We start from the raw sequence: 20,535 nt of genomic DNA, 5'->3' as shown, positions 1-20,535 counted from the left end.
GCCAAAGCCTTCCACCAGATAGACCAAAGAAAATTCAGATATTATAAATTGGCCCTGCCCAGGATCAAACCCTAGACATGTTAAAATTCAATAAGTTCAATTAATTGATATAGTATAATTATTTTAATGTAGATATAATAAAACAAGGGAAAGTCAATGTTAATAAAGTGTTTTATATGAATATGAATTTATTTACATTTTACATAAAAAAAAAAAAATTTACTAAATGGGATAAAGCTATCTGCTATACATACAATATAAAATACCTACCTACCTACTAGATATCATTATTATTTGAAATATAAATTATACTATTGATGAACAAAATGGTAATATACGATTACAAAAAACGTAATAAAAACATTGTTTTTTCCATTACAAAGAATATTTTTTACTTGTACAAATTAAGGGGTTACATTAGGCTGGGTTGTTGCAATAATAAAAGTCCTATCAATAGTGTCATGGCCTATCCTCTAATAAAGCTACTAAGGAGAGAAGGCAGGATTCCATCTGGATCCCGGGCACTCTTGATAAGATAATTTTTGTGGGTCAAAATAAAAAACGAGTGGAGCTACAAATGCACAACTGGAATCTCATTATCAGGAACCCCACCCTCTGGACTGATAGTGGAATCCCGAAAGAAGTCGTCAAAAACTTAAACCAATATAGCACTGGTGCAGGCCACTATGACTATGCCTGTTAAATAGATACATAACAATAATGAGCATTGTGAAGATCCATTCTGTCCAGAGTGTGGTGAGGTGAAAACCAGCTTTCACTTCATAGTTGAGTGCCCCCATGTTAGTGCTGGTAAGATGGAAACTACAAGGTAAGGATATAATAAGTGAAGAAGACCTAGCAAACCTCTCAATAGGAGATATTGTTAGGTTCACCAAAGTTACTGGTAGTTTTCAGGGGAGGATGCTGCTGGGACACCAGTAAAACCTGTGTCTCAATCATGGGGAATAAGATGGAATGGTCCTTACATAGGACAGATCAACTGTATGGTAATGACAGGTGTCCCCTAATTAAAAACAATGAAAGCATGGCCCTAAAATCAGTTACAATTTTGATAGGTGCATCGTTAGAATCAATTGTTCAAAAACTACCTACCAATACCTTTTACTCTTGATAGTATTACTGATGTATGGACTAAGTTTTATGTCATTTTATTTTAGACTATCAACACTTTCAGCATAAAATTATAGTAATGACTAATAGAATAGTTAGTATCAATACTATTTTACAAATACTATTGGCTCTCCCACTTTTTTTTAAGTTCTGCAACTATCAATAGTTCTGCAATAGGCTAGGATAAATATTCATGCACAAATTGGGCAGTATCATATCCACGAAATTATGATATATTTATCAATAATGACCTTTTATCCACTATACTTACTACTAATTATTAAACTTAAGGTATGCAAGTCACTGCTGTGCCATTTGCCATTTCAAATGGTTTGGAGCAGCAGTGATTTGCATATTTAAATATTATGTATTAATTTTTGTTTATTATTTTTTGATTATCTTTTAGATATAGAAATAATGTATTTTTAATAACATAACATATGAGCCTGAAATAAAAAATATTCTATTCTATATTATTATCAGTTTAGGGAGGTATGTTCTCTGGGCTCTATTACAAAGTTGAACTAGCATTACTTAAAACTTTTGGAATTTCAATTTCATACTGGAATATGTTGTAGCAGTGAGAAAGTTGCATCATAATGCATGCTCATCCTGACACTGCAAATTGTTTACATATGGCAAATAAGATCCTTTAATGCCTTTGCACACCAAACCTTGATTATTCAAAATTCAAAATTCATTTATTTCAAGTAGGCCTAATACAAGCACTTTTGAAACGTCAAGTCTGTCCGTGTGTAGTGACTCTACCACCGGTTCGGAAGGCAGATTCTACCGAGAAGAAGCCGGCAAGAAACTCAGCAGTTGCTCTTTTCCAACATCAAAAATTTACATTTTATATTTTAACATTCATTTTTCTATCTTGTGAGAGATGAAAGCGGAGCCGGATGCTTCCAAGCAACCTTGTCATTAAGAAACTCATCAATTGTATAATAGCCTCGCTGTAATAAATGTTTTTTAACACATTCTTTAAACTTATGGCTTGGTAGGTCCAAAATTACCTTAGGAATCATATTATAAAAGCGTATACTCAATCCCACAAATGACTTCTGCACCTTTCGCAGACGATATGCAGATGTCACTAATTTATGACCATTTCTTGTAAGTCGACTGTTTATATCCACTTTTTGTTTATAAAGACTAATATGTTGTCTTACAAATACTATATTGTTATAAATGTATTGTGAGGCTACCGTAAGTATACCAATTTCTTTAAATTTTTCACGGAGGGATTCACGTGATTTAAGTTTATATATTGACCGTACAGCTCTTTTCTGCAATATGAATATAGTTTCAATATCAGCAGCTTTGCCCCATAATAAGATCCCGTAAGACATCACACTATGAAAGTACGCGAAGTAAACAAGTCTTGCTGTTTCTACGTCAGTAATCTGTCTAATTTTCCTGACGGCGTAGGCAGCCGAGCTTAGTTTACCTGCTAGTGTATCTATATGGGTACCCCACTGAAGCTTACAATCCAAGGTCATGCCCAGAAAAACTGTGGAATCTTCTATTTTTAGTGATTCTCCATTTATTATTATATTTTTATTAACTTTCTTTACATTTGGTAAAATAAATTCCACACACTTTTTTTTTGCATTTAAAAGTAAATTATTGACAGTAAACCAGTGCGACACATGCGACATAGCACGGCTTACATCGTCAGAGTTGTCTCTACCTCTATCAGTTTTAAAAATTAGAGATGTATCATCAGCAAACAGTACAATGTCACAGGTTTCACTGACATGGTTTGGTAGATCATTTATATACACCAAAAATAGAAAGGGACCCAAGATTGAACCCTGTGGGACACCCATTGACGTAGCCGACCCCTGCGACTTAATGTCTTTTATGCAAACCCTTTGGGTTCTGTCACTGAGATAAGAGGCAACCAAATTTAGTGCAACGTTTTTGATACCATAATGGGCTAGTTTAAGAAGCAAGGTTTTATGATCGACACAATCGAATGCTTTGGATAGATCACAAAAAACACCAATGGCATTCTGCGAACGTTCCCAGGCATCGTACACATGTTTTAGAAGTTTAGCGCCTGCATCCGTGGTGCTACGACCTTTAGTAAAACCGTACTGCTCCGGATGTAGTAAGTTATTTACATTGAAGTGATTCAAAAGTTGATTTAATATAATTTTTTCGAAGACCTTACTAAGAGCTGGTAAGATTGAAATGGGTCTGTAATTGTTAATGTCGTTTTTATTGCCAGATTTAAATAGAGGTATAAGTTTACTATGTTTCATTAAATTTGGAAAAGTACCTCTATCAACACATTCATTAAAAAGTATGGCTAAGTAAGGGGCAATAACGTCTATAATGTTAGATATTACCATTACAGACATACCCCATAAATCACCGGTTTTTTTCTGTTTCAACAACTTAAAATTCTTTATTATATCATATGCAGATATATGTTTAAAATTAAATAAAACGTTGCACTCATTAACGTTGTTCCTCAATAAACTCTGAGCTGCAGTAGGTGAAGAATTAAGTGAATCAGTCAACAAAATAGGAACACTCTGAAAAAAGTTTTCAAAGGTACTTGCAACCTCACTGTCAGCGGTAACTTTATTATCATTAATAATTAATTCAAAGTTTACGTTGCGAGATTTAGCTTTCCCAGTTTCATTATTAACAATTTTCCAGGTTGTTTGTACTTTGTTATCCGATTTTATGATTTGATCCTTAAAGTATAGCGACTTAGCATGAAAGCAAACGTTCTTAAACGTTTTAGAGTACATTTTTACGTGTTGTAGGAAAGCTGGAGTATGGTTATATTGTTTTTCACTATAGAGCTCATACAAATTATCTCTACTTTTGTATATGCCAATAGTTGCCCAATCGCTAAACTTTATTTTTTTTATTGAAATCTATATGTTTGAAATTGAATATTTTGTTAAATTCATTTTCTATGATATTAAAGAGCGTACCATAAATGCTGTCAGGATGACCGTTCTTAAAGACAAGGGCAGGAATTTTGGATGATATTTCACCTTTGAATCGCGTCAATTTGCTCTTAGTTATCGGCCTACACTTGACGATATGTTTATCTTTGTTTATATTATTCAAAACAGTAATTTGTTGGCCACAATGATCTGATCTTAAGTTGGTTATTATCGATTTACCTAAGATATCACAGTTGAGAAAAATATTATCTAAACACGATGCTGAGGTTGCTGTGATTCTAGTAGGTTCACTAAAAGCATAATTTAAATTAAAACATTTAAATAAGTTTAGCATATGATATATTATATCTAATATATCTACTACCTACTATAACTAGAAAACTTTTAGGTGGCATGGATCATAGGGAATACCAGTTACCAGAATAGTACCCATTAACATTATATAAGCCAATCCTTTGAATGTTTTATGTTACATATTGTAAGTACTATCCTTAGCTTACATATAATTTAGTTTAACACAAACTAAATTGAAATTGATAAATTGAATTTTATAAGCATCAATATTATGTGTTATTAAATCTCTTACTATATATCAAAAGGTACATTAATTTATCACAGTCTTACTGGTAGACACTTCAAAAATATAATCAATAGTGAAATGAAAAAAAAAATTCTGCAGCTAGGCAAAGGATTCTTCATATATAAGTACCTAGATTATTCATTTGAGACCCATGCCTGCTGCAACATATGGGTTATTTTAAACATTGCATTATTTTATACCAACAATTAATCTAATTTAAACACTAAAAAAGGGTTTAGTAATAATCAACCAAAACAGCAGATTTTGCTTTAACCAAGCTGAAAATGTCAAACATTTCCTGTTTAACAACTTTTCATCATTTTCATGTTAAATCATTACATAAAAATATGATGGTATCCAGCACCAGTTAGTTTCTTTCTACATGTAGGACACCTTTTGGGTTTTGATTTTAATGCTTTTGTTATACAAAGAATGCAAAAAAGATGGCCGCAATTAGTTGATGCCACTGTTTCTTGAGATAAGTTATCCAAACAAATGGGACAATGTAATGGGTCACAAGGAGACTCTACATTTTTGGATAAATTATTTATACTTGGCAGACTATTAACACTCTTATTTAAATTGCATTGAGGAAGAATTCTTTCATAGCTGGATAAACTGTTAATAGCATGATTGTGGGGAATAACAATATTTTCAATATTATCGAAGAACTTTTTCATAATTTGTTGCAGTTCATTAGCAATATCTTTTTTTGTATTAGGTATTACATTTTTTTGGTTACCTTCACTTCTGAATTGCTTATTTAATACATTTTTATGGATACTTGTATTTTCCACAGTATTTATACTAGGAACATCAGCTTCTACTATGCTCACTGTATTGAATGGGTTTTGTTTGCTATATTTATCAATCATAGATTTGTTTTCAGAAATTACATCATTTATATTTGTTAAATCAATTTCAGCAATGACTTGTGGATCGTCTACAACTATTATAGGGGAATTATTAATGTAGATGCTTTCATTAAATTTCTTATTAACGTTATTATTGGATTTAAAACTGGTTGCATCTATAATTTCACATATTTCATTTACTGTTTGAATCTCTATGTCAGGGTTATTATTCAGAATTTTATTGAATGTTTTACCAGTACATACATCTTTGTTATATGTATTTTTATCATCTATGGTATATATTTCATCATCATCATCATCATCAATCTCAATAGTTTCAGAAGGCTGTTCAATAATATTATTAATACCATGATAAACACCACTTTTAAGAGATAGTTTTGTGTCAATATTTGCTTTTTCACTATCAATAGGCTCATTCATCTCTACATCAATGCTAACTAAGCCATCTTGCACACTAGCAACTTTGTTCTGTTCCATACTCAGATCAACTTCATCGAAACTCTTGTTCCAAGCTACAAAGCTTTCATTAAATTTTTTCTCATTTTTTAAGATAGTTTTACTATCTTTTGAAGTGCTAGGTTGAGGTGAAAATCTACTTTCAGCAGAATTTAGTTCATACACAACTGTGTCGTCGCTATCAGAACCACCATTAATCAGTTTGTTGTCAGTTGACAGTAGTTTTGAAGCAATTTCGTTTGCCTGTGTATTAAAAATTGAGTTTGATAAACTATACACACTACAATTAAATCCTGATTTTTCAGTGCAGTTTTCTTCAATGTTAAAAGCATTTGTTTTACTGGTAATACCATAATCATCACCCTTAAAAACGTTGCAATTTTTATTTTCTAGCACCTTGGGTCGTTCCGTACAGTTCACTATATAAGGCACCCCAGATTTCTTAAATTTTTTCACTGGTATAATGGGTGGAGGTTCTTCATTACTATTGAGAATTTGCAGTATTTTATCAGCATATTTCTTAACAATTGTTGGCGATATTGATGTTGGTGAGATTATAACATCAGAACTACTAACATCCACTGCGTCATTTAGTGTTGGTGCTTTACTATCTACTGGAGTAGTTTCAGCCAACTCATCATCACTCTCCTCAAACATCTTCTCTAATTCTGAGAGAGGTGGCATATGTTGTTTACCGTATACAGGCTCCACTGCTTTTTTTTTGCCTGAAGACCGATTTGCTCTAGATCGTGGTTCTCGCATACTTCGTAATAACTGCCGAGACATTTCAATTCCATCAGATTTCGGACCAGCTCCGATTTTCGAAGCCCGTTTTGGCTTTTTACTAGACGAACAGCCTGATTTTCGAGTTTTTTTCTTATCATTTTTAGCCATTTCCACTGAGTTATAAAATGTAACGTGCCACTGGTAGTGTTATTATTGCAGTTTTTCAATCAATTTCTTGTTTATGCGGCTCAAGTAAGTACCACATTTACCACAGTTACAAATAGGCGTATAAATTAATCATCAATCGTAGCAGTTCGAATCACTATTAGCATTATTCGAATGTTTCTTATTATTCGCACCACTTCAACGTGGGTGGTGGATTTGGATTAAAAGGGTAGGTATTTGAATCCAAACAAATTACAATCGTTTATTATTATTGTTTTTCTGGTCTGTGATTGTTAAAATTTATCTTTTTCTTTTCTTTATTCTTTCCCATTGAGAAAAGGCAAAGGTATATAAACGTACAGCCACGTTTCAGTGTTTTAAATAGATTAAAAAATACACTGGGAAACGGTATACCATAGATATAATCTATTCTAATAATAATTAAGAGGAAAGATATTTTGGTTTGTTTGTTTGTACCTAATAGACTCCGAAAGAACTGCTGACACTGCGCCAATAGAAAGCAAAACTATCACGAAGGCTAAAATTTATTTCCAAAAAAATTTTAATCCTTAAGAAAATTACAATAATGTATCTCAAAGTAGAAAAATCATTTCCTATAAAATTCATTACTTGGCGTGCGCTGAGAAAACTATTGATTATACTTATAAAGTATGTACTACATGATTAAAGTACTCATTATAATCTACAAAACGGTCTGCAAGGGATTAAAAATATTACATTCAATTGAATGCCATAAATCTCTTAAATAAAAGTATTCCAAATAAAGTATTCCTAAGGGATGCTTTAAAAACAAAAAATTTAGCATTGCTGTTATTTTGTATATTTTGTAGTTCCTGATAGAACCCTTTATTTCCCGGGATAAAATGTATCCTATGGAGATAAAATATATCCTATATATCTAGGAGGAGGCTAAGTATGTGTAATTTAACTAAGATAAGTTAAGCGGTCAAGCCATGCATATATAGGTAACAATGTGATTTTTCAAATACTAAGCGTAAGTTTTGCCAGCAGCGTTATCGCGATATACATTATCCACGATTCAAGCTACATGTTCCCTAAATTACATCAAGACCATTTGAACGGTTGAGTCGGACATAGTTAACAAACAAAGAAACAGACACGCTCTTTCATTTATAATTAGTATAGAAGTATGGATTGCTTTCTATTGGAGTAAGTATTTCTTAACTTTACATTCGTACTTTAGTTTAGGACAAAAGTATAAAAATTCAAGCACCAGCTTCGCACTGCGAATGATGGTCGTATAATAATTAAACCTGCAACTAGCCTCAGTAAATGGGCTATCTGAAGAAAGAAAATTATAATTTAGACTGGTAGTTCCAGATATTAGAGCATTTGAACATTGTGTTGAACAAACAAACTCTTGAATTTTATGTATTGATAGCGATGATACTTTACAAAAACGGTTCCTTGGAGAATTCTGTTTTCGATATCAAATTTTCACACACAAAAAAAGAACTGACACTTTTTCAAAACAAAATATATACACGTATATCACGCTGTAATTTTTTATTAGAAAAATTGTACTGTCATATTAGCTGCTCCGTAGTCTACCAAGCTGGCCAAGTGCGGATAGGTAGACTTCACACGCTCTTGAGAATTTTATGAAGAACTCTAAGGCATGCAAGTTTCCCCACGATGTTTTCCTTTACCATTTACAGCAAGTGATATTTTAATTTGTTTAATTAAAAACGCACATAAGTCCGAAAAGTCGCCATAGTCCATCTATAGTAGCTTTACATGCATAGTATTTTCTGTGACGGTTAGTTAGGCTAGGAAAATTTATTACGTAATGCATAAAAAACATGGAGACGCAAGTTATTTAACCTTATCTGCGTAGCCTGTTTTAGCTACCCACAATTGACAAAAGTAGCCTACTAATGTATATGGCAACAATTAACTTCGAGAAAGCTTGTGTTTTCACCGATAATTCTCAAAAGCGTGTCTCTTTTACCCAATTGGCACAAACGCGAGCCATAAAAAAAAGCTTATGTTTGCGATTGCATGTTTTTAAGTTCTCTGCACTTTATAACTTTGTCTAAAGTGAATAAGTGTGCGCCTGAAGTTGAGCGATGTGTGCAGTGAGCTTAAAAATACATTGTAACATATTAAATCAATGTGTGCATGCATCATTGAAAGATGTGTACTGAGCAAAAAACCGCAATCCGCAATCCAAGCGTAGGTAAAAACACTAATAAATATTATAAAATCACAAAAAGCCTACATGATGCTTACAAGATGGTAAACAAATAAGTATTCATTTAAAAATTCATTTAACTTCGAACGTCAATAACGATTTCAGCGAATCGCTTTGAAAGATGGTTAGCGACGAAGTTCTCAAAGATTACCTACCTGCAATCTATGTTTTTTTTAATCATTTTTATATTTGTAAATGAAAACGAACAACTAGAAATCAATTTTCAGTACATTATCATATTATTATTAATTCAAAACATTCAACAAGAAAGAAAAAAAATATTTTACCCTAAAAATAAGGAAATGAATTTTTCTGGCAATACCTGACATGTGAGCGAGAACGATAATTAAGAAAAATAGAGAATAACATATCACTGTACCTCAGATAGGTACCACTGTACAAAACTCAGAATGCCGACCCGCTCCCAACTGTACTAATCTATGATACCTGAAGCGCTACCTTTTTTTTATTCCACTACAAGTTAACCCTAACTGATTATCGTAACGATTCAAAAACATAAAGTAGGTAGGCAGCATCGGTAGCATAGATTTAATATAAACTATAGATGAACTATTTGACGGCCGATTGGCCAGGTGGGCAGCGATACTGCTTTCTGAGCCCAAGGCGGTGGGTTCGATTCCCACAACTGAAAAATGTTTGTGTGATGAACATGGATGTTTTTCAGTGTCTGGGTTTTTATATATATATTATTCATAAAATTATTCATCAGTTGTCTTAGTACCCATAACACAAGCTACGCTTACTTTGGGGACTAGATGGCGTAGTGCGTATTGTCGTAGTATATTTATTTATTTAATTTATGGTCTCGCCTTAGTTTTTCATAGCCGATCTTTATTAAAGACAAGCTGATGCTCGCGACATCATCCGCTCTTGTTTTTTAGGGAACATGTAGCTTGAATCGTGGATAATGTATATCGCGATAACGCTGCTGGCAAAACTTACGCTTAGTATTTGAAAAATCACATTGTTACCTATATATGCATGGCTTGACCGCTTAACTTATCTTAGTTAAATTAAACATAATTAGCCTCCTCCTAGATATATAGGATACATTTTATCTCCATAGGATACATTTTATCCCGGGAAATAAAGGGTTCTATCAGGAACTACAAAATATACAAAATAACAGCAATGCTAAGTAGCAACAGCTAGTGTAAAAATAAAACATAAAATTAACTCCAAAATATAAACTTAACTAATTCCTAAGAAGCTCATACCCGAAATGTAATTTATGCCTCAGAGGACCAATATAATGGTGGTTTGTGTAGGGTTAGTTGATCCGTCCATGCAGACGTTACCTGCAGGCCTATACCAATACCAATTGTTAACTTATGCTTAAAATTTGATTACCGTGGCGTCGTCGATAGCATGAGTGCTTACATAAGGTTGAAGAGAGTAGCGTGCGGAACGATCACCGCCAGTCGCTCCGTATCTTCCTCTTTGTACGAACGCGCGAGCGGTAATATTACGCTCGCTTTTGTGAGCGTAGTACCAAATTTCATAAAGCAAATAATAGTACAATTATAATATGTGTATAATGTTATTATATTCATTAATAATTGCTTTGTTTGAATTATTTATTTATTAAAACGAATAATTAGAAACTTGAATAAAATAAGCGCGAAAACCGATAAAGTAGGTGCAATAAGTTTGTGTGAGAAATAATTTTTATATTAGCATGGGACTGTGTTATACTATTAATTTATTATAATTTTACTTACTATATCTAATTCCATTCTATTACTACATTATAATGCGACCTCTATTTGTACGGTTTTTAAATCACATAATATATATATTTTTTTACTTATAACATTAGAAACTTAACTGCATTGATAGGTTAACTTAAGTGCATTTTTTTCCAATCTTGCTTTAAATTAATTGACCAAGGCGTGTTTATTATTAGCAAAAGTGACACGTTATTACGTATGAAAGGATAAACGTGAATTGAATAAATGCACGGAAGTCTTAATTGGAACAACAATCGCTCTTAGATAACATTTGAGACTTAATAATTTGTTATACAAAGTAAGGGTTTAGGTTAAATTTTTACTGCGGACAAACCTCATCTCATCTTATATAATTTATAAACAAATTTAGCATTATCTAGGGAAGGATATAAATTATTAAATGACAGACAATCTTATTTAAATATTGTAGTAATGCTTAAGTATACTTAATAAAGCATGTTATGCGACGGCGTAGCATTTGCTACGAATTCGTAGCATTGAAAACTTTATGAACCTTCAGATCGAATATTTGAGTATTATCCCACGTAAATTAAAAAGGCTTTCACAAATTGTTTAATTAATTTGGTCATCTCAAATATTTGTCATACAATGATTTATAAGCAGATTGGAAGTCCTCGGTAAAGAAAGTAAAGACTTAATAAAACCCATTGTTTTTGTTGCTTTTATAGTTTTAACTTTACCTGTTGCCTTATTCATAAATCTTTTGTTCGACTCCAAATTCTTCAGTTCATTGAAGATAACTTATAATCACTTAATTACAGATTTTATCGCCATAGTACGAAGTAAAGACAGTAACGCCGATTCTTTAGTTTGAAATCACCGACGAAATAAAAATAGTGATTCTAGAACAGATTTACGTATAGTATATGTTAGTAACTTGTATAGTTGATAGTAATAGTTGAGATGATTGCACGCGTTTTACGGTATACTATGAACTTAGAATAAGACATGATAGATTTTACATATGGGAAACGAAGACAAATCTTTTTACCGACGAAGTAGCGTGGAAATGCTTGTAAATTATTATTATAAAAGCTTACCCTGGATACACTTTGCTATAGCTCAGTCTATAAAATATTTATTTGTAGGAATATAAAAGCTAATACTTAAAAAAAAAAACTTTGAATAGGTCGATTTGTGAAACAACAAACAAGTTAATTCATTGGCCAGCATTTGCATGGTGGCATCATTCCACTGGTGTAGCTTAAAATTAATAATAAACTACTAAAAAATACAGATTTAGATACAGAGTTATCTTGAAACTTAAAAAAAAGTACAACTAGTTCTTATTTAATTTTCTGATTAACTAAAGACACTGTGAAGATATCGTCGACATGTAAATATTAGTGTGTGTGTTACACTGAGACTGAGATGGAGAGACGAGTGGAAGACAAAAGAGCCCCACCGCTGCAGGAGCAGGGTAAGTAAGATTCTTAGCAATCCATTAGTAACGTCAGGTAAAAAATGTTTTACTATTAAATTGATTAAACCCTATATTTATAGGTCGCAGGCCCGGTAGAATTTATGCTAATAACACCTGGAATCCAAAAGCCATCTATTATGAATTATGAATCTAATACATCCAGGGAACACCCACTCGAGAGCACAAAAATATTAATCAAAATCGGTCCAGACGTGTAGGAGCTAGTAGTTCAAAAACAATACTAATTTCAGCAGCGTTCAAGGCACTTAGGTTTTAGGTTTTATTTGGTAATTGATACTTCCATCTGCCCCTTTGCTATGGTCCTAGGATTATACAAAAAAAAGTTACTAAAGAACATACATAATATAAAGATGAATCACATCAAGAACCTATTTTAGATCTCCTTTAAAGGTTTTAAAAAGAGTCACGAGGGGTATTTGAATTAAAGTATATAAAGAAAATAGAGCACTCTAAAAACTCCACAGTAGTTGTGCCACTCTTAAATTAAATTTTCATTTTACGTAAGTTTGCAACTTTCTCATTTTTCTTATGAACTGAGAATGGACTAGTTGCGTTTGGATCAGCGTGAATGGAATTTTACCTGCTTTGTGAATATGCAATTTTTTTTTGTTAATAAACTCGGTTAAAGTTATTACGTTGCATTCCTGAATATTGCTTTCTGAATATGTCACAACGCGTTAGGATACACAGTCACAGTCATAATTCACTTTAAAGTATTGAAGAAAATTATTTCTAAAATGGGAGCAGGTTTGACCTGAAGCATAAGAAATTTCCAATTGTAATTTTTGTTACTATGCAGTGCGAAGTTTTAATAAATTTCGAAGAAAATAGTTAGTGCTTTTACATTAATAGCGAAATTCTTCTAAAGGAAGTATAAATATTATTAAATATTGTCACGTTTGTAAGACGTCATTTTAACTTTTAAAGTGGTCCCCTAGGATGAAGGGTGGCAGGACTTACAATAGCTGCCGTCTTTGATTGATGACTACATAGATTTGTTACAAGTACCAAACGACATTAAATATTTGAATGTTGGAAAAAAATATTATTTATTCACTCAGTACAAATACTTATCAACATTCAATACAATGTGTTTTAAATAATATCAAGTCAGACTGCATCACTTGGCAAATAATTATACTAATTTGGATGTTAACTATCTTATATTATTTAAATAATACATAACCTTATTTTGGGAATAAATGATGCATTTTTACCTTTATTAGGCAGATAATTTTTTGTTGCATGTCAAGAAAGTGTATCTTTTGAAACTTGTGAAAATGCTCTACAGTTTTGACAAGTATCACTTTAATGAAGGGAAAGTTTAGTAAAGTGATACTCGTGCTTTTCACATGTTTGTTGTGTATTTTTCTTGATCAACTCGTATCTGTTTAAAAATAGGTGATGTCGTGAAAACAAGCGATTTCATTTCAAAGATAAAGAAGCCTTATATATTTTTTTCTTTCTTTCGATCGAAACGATTTCGAATTTACCTTTCTTCTTTCTTGTATTAGAAAGTAGAATACGCTGGTCACGAAATACATTCGTAAAGAGGTGTATGAAACGTAGAAATAGCTCTTAATTTTATATACTTATAACCCACAGCAGCACGTAGAAACGTTTTTCAATGTCTTCCACACATAAGTTTATACTGGAATTTGTACAATATAATTGGTATTGATTGCTTCAACTTTATTATACATTGTATCAACTTACTTTCTGCCATGCAACTTAAACACGTTACTTTTCTGCGATTAAGTGTTCCGGTACGTTGTCGCGTAGAAATTGACGATTTGAAAGGAAAATTGAGGGCTAAGGGTTTAATATAAATCCACCAGGTATCTATGTTATTCATGATAGACTGCATCATTACTTTTCACCAGGTAAGATTACAATCAAGGGCCTACGTTTATTTAATAATTTATTTCTCTACGTAATATGTATCTACTCTTTCACAGAATTAAGACCCAGTACCCTCATGCAGTAATTATTGGATGCAGTGCATTGTGTCCAAAAACAGTGAAAACGCCCCGCAATAATCCTACGAGTAATTCCCACTCGCGGAATGTTGTTAACTCACATACTTTTTCCCATTTTCACATTTTATGGTAAAAGTTAAGAACATTATAGGTAAAATAATTACTATCAACTGCTAAATGGTAAATATTATTCGCGTACACGGTCTCTGTACGTTCTTAATTCTGATGTGTACTCATATAAGTATACGTACAGTACATGGCATAGCTAGTTTAGTTAGTAGTAGTAGTAGTGTAGTTTAGTAGTGTATAATACATACATATTGACAACAAAACCAAACATGTTTTAAATGTAAATTAGATCTCGCGGAGCAGGACCATGCATTCAACATTATTTTAGCTATATATATTTTGTCCAAAACAAACTACTCAGTATCGGCGAAAAGTCTATAATAAATATTAGCTTTAAATATCTATTCTAGCTTCTAGTCCAAGTCAAGTCTTTATGTTTTACGTCATAGAATTAGCTATTATTAGGGTCTTGAGTATAATTTTTATATTCACATATTAATTTATAGTAATAATAAAATCAAGACTCTTAATAAAATTGTATCGATTCGAAATCTGTGCATTGAAAATAGTGTAACATATTAAATCAATGAATAAAGATCTTTAATCATGGCATGGCACTCTATAATCTATACTGAAGCCAAAACTGTTTTGTTTTAGTTTTTGTCAGTTTGTCTGTCTGTATCATGGCCACACAACACGCTGAAACTACTGAATGAATTCAAATAAAACTTTGCATAATTTGTATTCATACTACGAGGTAGGATATAGGATACTTTTATCCCGAAATTCAGTTTGTTTGGTAAAGGCTATCAAAGTGTGTTACGATTTTTCACCATAATCCCGTCAAATGTAAATCGACTTAAATTGTTATTTATGTACTGGATAGGTTATACTACCAGTTTAGTTTTGCTCAAATTTTGTGTGGTGATTGGAGATAGAGGACAGAACTCATTACCAGACAGCAGAAAACCTCTGACTTAAGGCTCAGTGATACTGAATGCATTAAGAGTAGCCACTATGTTTTGCGTGGACTTCAGTGCTAAGAAAAAATAAAGTAAGTACCTAAGTTTCTTGGTTTAAGATTGCTCTTTGAACTATTATTTTCTTTGTTAGTGAGAGAAACTGAGACTTATGCGGTCCATAAACACCTATGTATAAGAAAATATTAATTCAATTCGTTGTATAAGATCTATGTGCTCGCAAAAGAAGCGACGTTTTTTGAGTTTTGGAAAACTCTAATAACAGAGTAAAATGGAACTTATTAACCTTGTGCTAAAGCTCAAACTCGGGCATACTTCTTCAGGTATCGGGTATCTGGGCAGAGCAGGTCAGACACACTTTTGCAGTTATAATTTTTTTTTGAATTTGCCACAGTTATAGAACTAAACCAAAACCTAGAAAAACGACGATAATCACCTTCATTAAAAACGTACCGATTTCTTGTAATACAATAAATATGCTATGATTGACGTCCGATGATCCGACGATCCTATGAATGACAAGGTTGCCTGGAAGCAAGCCGCTCCGCTTTCATCTCACACAAAATGAAACAAAGATTGTTAATTAAACGTAAAACGATGTTGGAAATGAGCAACTGCTGAGTTTCTTGCCGGCTTCTTCTCTGTAGAATCAGCCTTCCGAACCGGTGGTAGAGTCACTACAAACAGACATACTTGACGTTTCAAAAGTGCTTATATTAGGCCTACTTGAAATAAATGAATTTTGATTTTTTTGCATTTTGATTTAATTTACTGTCCCACAAAACAAAAATAATAAAATGCTCTTACGTCATCTCGATTGGTATGAGTATTATATTATGGCTCCCAGGTGACCGCCCCCTGGTCCCCCCCTTACTACGCCGCGCCAGATCATCGTTATCGAATATTGTATTATTCATTTAATACTAAATTCGTAATACGGGTAAGGTTGCCAACGCGCAACTATAAAAAAATATCAGTTTTCATCTGGTTTTATTTACTGCGATGCTTCACTCTGAATTTCAGTATTAGACGCAACAAGTATTCATTGTATCGAAAACTTCAAATGAAACAGCGTTTTGCTTTAGACGAGATGAAAACGAGTTCTCGTTGTTAGGTCGGACCTTTGTTTTCAAGAAAGGAAGCCATGCTTTAATATCGCTCGCATTCTTTTAAAAGAAAATTATTTTCACAATTGTGCAAAAGAGAAATAAGTGTACCTATCTACCTAGTTTCTACCGTGAAAGTCGTTGACCCCAAACATACATAATGTTTACTAATTTGGTTTTTACTTTGGAGGTACTTAATACAACCTGTATAGAACTGCACGTTTTGTGGATTTCAGCTAAGTTGACGAATAACTAGAAATAATTAAATTTATCTCCAATAACATTTGATCAAAACAAAACAAAACCCTGATATTATTCGTATACCCTGCTGGTGAAATGGTTTAAGTGACTTTTTTGAAACAAAGATATATTACAAAGATAATAAATAATACTAGATATGAATATAATTTGAAACGACTGATTAAATTTTTTTTTTGTTTAGTTTAGTAGACGCCCGATTTTTAGTAAAAAACCATTGCCTATAAACAGAAAAACTCTTCGCATAGTATCCAAGGAACACGTTTACAAAGTGCCGCCCGGAGTCCATCAACTTGAGGCGTATGTTTTATGTCTCATGTGCTTGTAATTACACCGGTAACCCCGCCCTTCAGACCGGATCACAGAAAGCTTCTTGGTTGCATACATAAGCAAGGCTGTAGAACTTTCCCGGATGAGCTCTGTCACTGAAAGCGAATATAATACGAAGGTGTGTCTTAGGGTACTGTTTTTGCAGAAAAGAAGGCACACTGCTCTCGTTTACGCAAGAACATTAGGTTTGCACGGTCCCAATCGTAGAGTCATATTCGAGTATCGAAACGGTATGACTTCAAAGTAAATACACTTTAGTCAACTCATTTTAAAGTCGCTAATCCCGCCTGTTTTGCCCAGATACATGATACCTGAATAAGTATGTCCGAATTTGAGCTTTAGCACAAGGTTTTTAAGTTCCATTTTACTCTGTTATTAGAGTGTTCCAATACTCAAAAACGTTGCTTCTTTGCGAGCACATACACCTTATACAACGAATTGCATTAATTGGTTACCGCCGATGAGCATAAGAAAATTTCTTATGCAATTCGGCGCAAACCAAAAAGTGTTGATTCATAAACATCAATCAATGACGCAACATTGTTGTTTTCGAATCGCCTACCCCCATTGCTACGCGAGTATTTATAAGAAGAGCTGTACAATGTCTACGGACACTCAAGAGACAACATCTCTAATTAATTTACTTGTTTATATATTTATTACTTGTTTATGTTATATGTTTATATTTTAATTAATTTTGATTGTTGATAATAAAATAGTGAAGAGCGAAACAATAGTGAAAGTTTTATTGAACCACGGTCCCCCATTCTTACATGCATAGGTGTATAAAATATTTTGAAAAAAGTCAAAAAGTGGTTCTTTTTATAATTATCAGTTGTTCAATAAGGTTTAGAATTCATTAATTCCTTAATTTATGTTCTAATTAACTATTGAGAGCTAGTATAAAGAAATTAACTTTTAATCAATTAGAAACTCTTGAAGTTCTATGTACCTTGGACAACAACCCTGGGTCAGCAAATCGCTGTACGCCGAGCAAACATTAATGTTTTGTACACATTGACCTAAATTATTACGCTTTAGATGTAAATTACACATAACGACCGTTTGCACGTGGGTTGGCAAATTTTGTTGTTTTACGTGATTACTTTAATAACACATATCTTTTAATATATTTTTATAAATTTTTTAGAGTGGATGGCATGATGACTATATGATAATCTATTATTATCTCTATCTATTATAACGGTTGCTTTAATATTCTCCTACACAATTGAACAACGTCGTTCCTTTTAGTATTTTACACTGTGAGAATATCAATTTTATAAATATAAAATGCATAAAATTAAAATTTGAATAGAATATTAAAGCTTTAAGTAAAAAATAAGACCTCCAAATTACTTTCTTTTTAAATATAAATTATATGACACATACCTAGATAGAGGGCAGCGAAGAGTGTGTGTGAGTGTGTGTGTGCGTCCCACAGTTATCAAGCTAAAGGAAAGGGTACGGGTTTTATTCCCGCCAGGTTTTGATCCACGAATCGTGTAAGTCGGGCCCCAACGTCGCAGCCTGGCCATTGCTCAAACCTCCAGAGAGTCGCGCGCAAAACAAGGCACGGCACCATCTCTGCTCTGCCATTTATTGGGTGACGCAGTTTCACCTCGATGCCCGCAGGCCTTTAACTCATGGAAGCTGGAGGACATTGCTCATCTCCGACGCTTTGCCTGAAGATATTCAAAAGTCGGGTGCTAGGTAGCCCACACATTAATAGGTATAGGAGATCTTCCCGATAAGGAAATATCTGATTTTAACGACACAGGTACTAACAAAACACATGGTAGACTGATTGAAGATTTTTTTTACATCCAAACAGAGTTATTTGTAAATGAGCACCAACTCACTCATAGCGTATAGAATATTAAGGCCGATAAAAACACACCGAGCCTCGATAAAAGGACCTAATTTACATATAGTCGTCATCAAATCGATTTAGTTGATTGAATTTGTATTTATATAAGCTATCGATCCAATACATATTATTTTTATGATACAGTAAAATTTGTGACCCATTTACATTTGGCCCATCTAAGTTATATTGTGGGTTCTTAAATACACAAACATATTTCTATATGTTACATATAACTAGAAAGTTTTTCCTTTATAAACATGTTTTCAAAATTTGAATATCTATATATAATCAAAAACTTCTCATTTAATACAAAAACTTCCAAAATTTTGAGACAAGTTGAAACTCTAGACAAGTTGAAATTTTAGTAGGTTCTCAGGACATCATTTGCAATAGGCATGATGGTAGTAATAAAGAATCGCTAAAATATTGAATTTATCTAATGACATATGATTATTGTATTTTGGAAAACGTATTTTTATTTAAATTCTAAGCGAGATTGGTATTATTTTCGATTGATAAAACTGCTAAATCTTGTGATCCGTCATGACAGTTTAAATGTATTCAATTTCAAAATAGTGACGTCACTTCTATATAAACATAATTTTGTACCGAGATAACTTCGAACAATCCTGCGTATATCAAGTACTTTGGGATTTCAATAATCCAAAATCAATAATCTTTAACTAGGGAACATGGACTTACTAAAGCTCTTATTTGTCTATGACGTCACGAGTACGGCCATTTCACCCGGCGAGCGTTTACGCGGTAAATAGTTTTAAAAATATAATTTGCAATTTATAGTAACAACACCTTTATTTTCTAAGAAAAAGCAATAATGAGATATTTTTCGGATATAGTACATACTTCCGAACATCTTAGGGCAGTTTATCACAATTAGTCATCATGCCTATTGGCAATGTTTGCGAGATTGAAGTGAAGTTTCACTCAAACCAATAACATTTATTGTCCTAGAAGCCGGGATGAACATAAAATTTCTCATTCGTACGAATGTACCTATGAAATAGCTCAGGTCAATATACGCATTCCCCGCATTTTAAGTTTTTGTCCTTTTGCGATTTTTATGCCTTATTTGACAAGCCCGTATTTTATTCTGGTTATACGAGCACTTTTACGATTCACTGCTGTAGCCAAAAATGTTATCTACATTTAAATAATTGCACTGTATAACACGGTATGTATATATGTAAAACATGAATAGTAATTTAAAATATTATGTTTCGCACCATTATTAAGGGTATTTTTTCTACCTAAACGTGGCGGAATACCAAGAGGTAATAATTGTTCCAATTCTGACCTACTCCTATCATTACTTGGTTGTTCCGTGTATACCTTAATATTTTTAAAATGAGTTTAGAATCTGTAAATATGAAAGAAAAATGAGCCTAACTACCGAGCTGGGTTATGGAACATAGTTATTATTGCCGCTAAGAGAGAAAAATCATCCCCTTAATGGGTAAAATAAGGATTTAAAATTTGTTACATAATTTAACTTACAATTCAAAACCGAACTAAACGTGAGCAAAGCCACGGGCAAAGCTGGTAAAATATACAAGGCAGGTCAAAGTCCTCAATTTCTGAATGTCATCGAAAGATAATTATTT

The 20,535-nt window shown here is 32.8% G+C and overlaps 2 protein-coding genes across 2 annotated transcripts in view; both read right to left on the bottom strand.

The window, feature by feature from the left end:
• Positions 1-20,535, bottom strand: part of LOC120623248 — a 273,880-nt gene that overhangs the window by 18,616 nt on the left and 234,729 nt on the right. The gene's annotated exons all lie outside the window — the stretch shown is intronic.
• Positions 4,569-7,136, bottom strand: LOC120623249 (probable E3 ubiquitin-protein ligase bre1). The gene has a single exon (XM_039889169.1). It carries the CDS (start codon positions 6,870-6,872, stop codon positions 4,983-4,985), a length of 1,890 nt encoding a protein of 629 aa, XP_039745103.1. The 5' UTR covers positions 6,873-7,136; the 3' UTR covers positions 4,569-4,982.

The sequence above is a fragment of the Pararge aegeria genome, chromosome 4 (genome assembly GCF_905163445.1).
Source record: "Pararge aegeria chromosome 4, ilParAegt1.1, whole genome shotgun sequence".
NCBI lineage: Eukaryota > Metazoa > Arthropoda > Insecta > Lepidoptera > Nymphalidae > Pararge > Pararge aegeria.
The sequence above is the reverse complement of the archived record's forward strand: the minus strand, read 5'-3'. Positions and strand labels throughout refer to the sequence as shown.

What these genes read in the sequence shown, in the direction of transcription:
- LOC120623249 (XM_039889169.1), bottom strand. Translation starts at nt 6,872, where the DNA reads ATGGCTAAAAATGATAAGAAAAAAACTCGAAAATCAGGCTGTTCGTCT.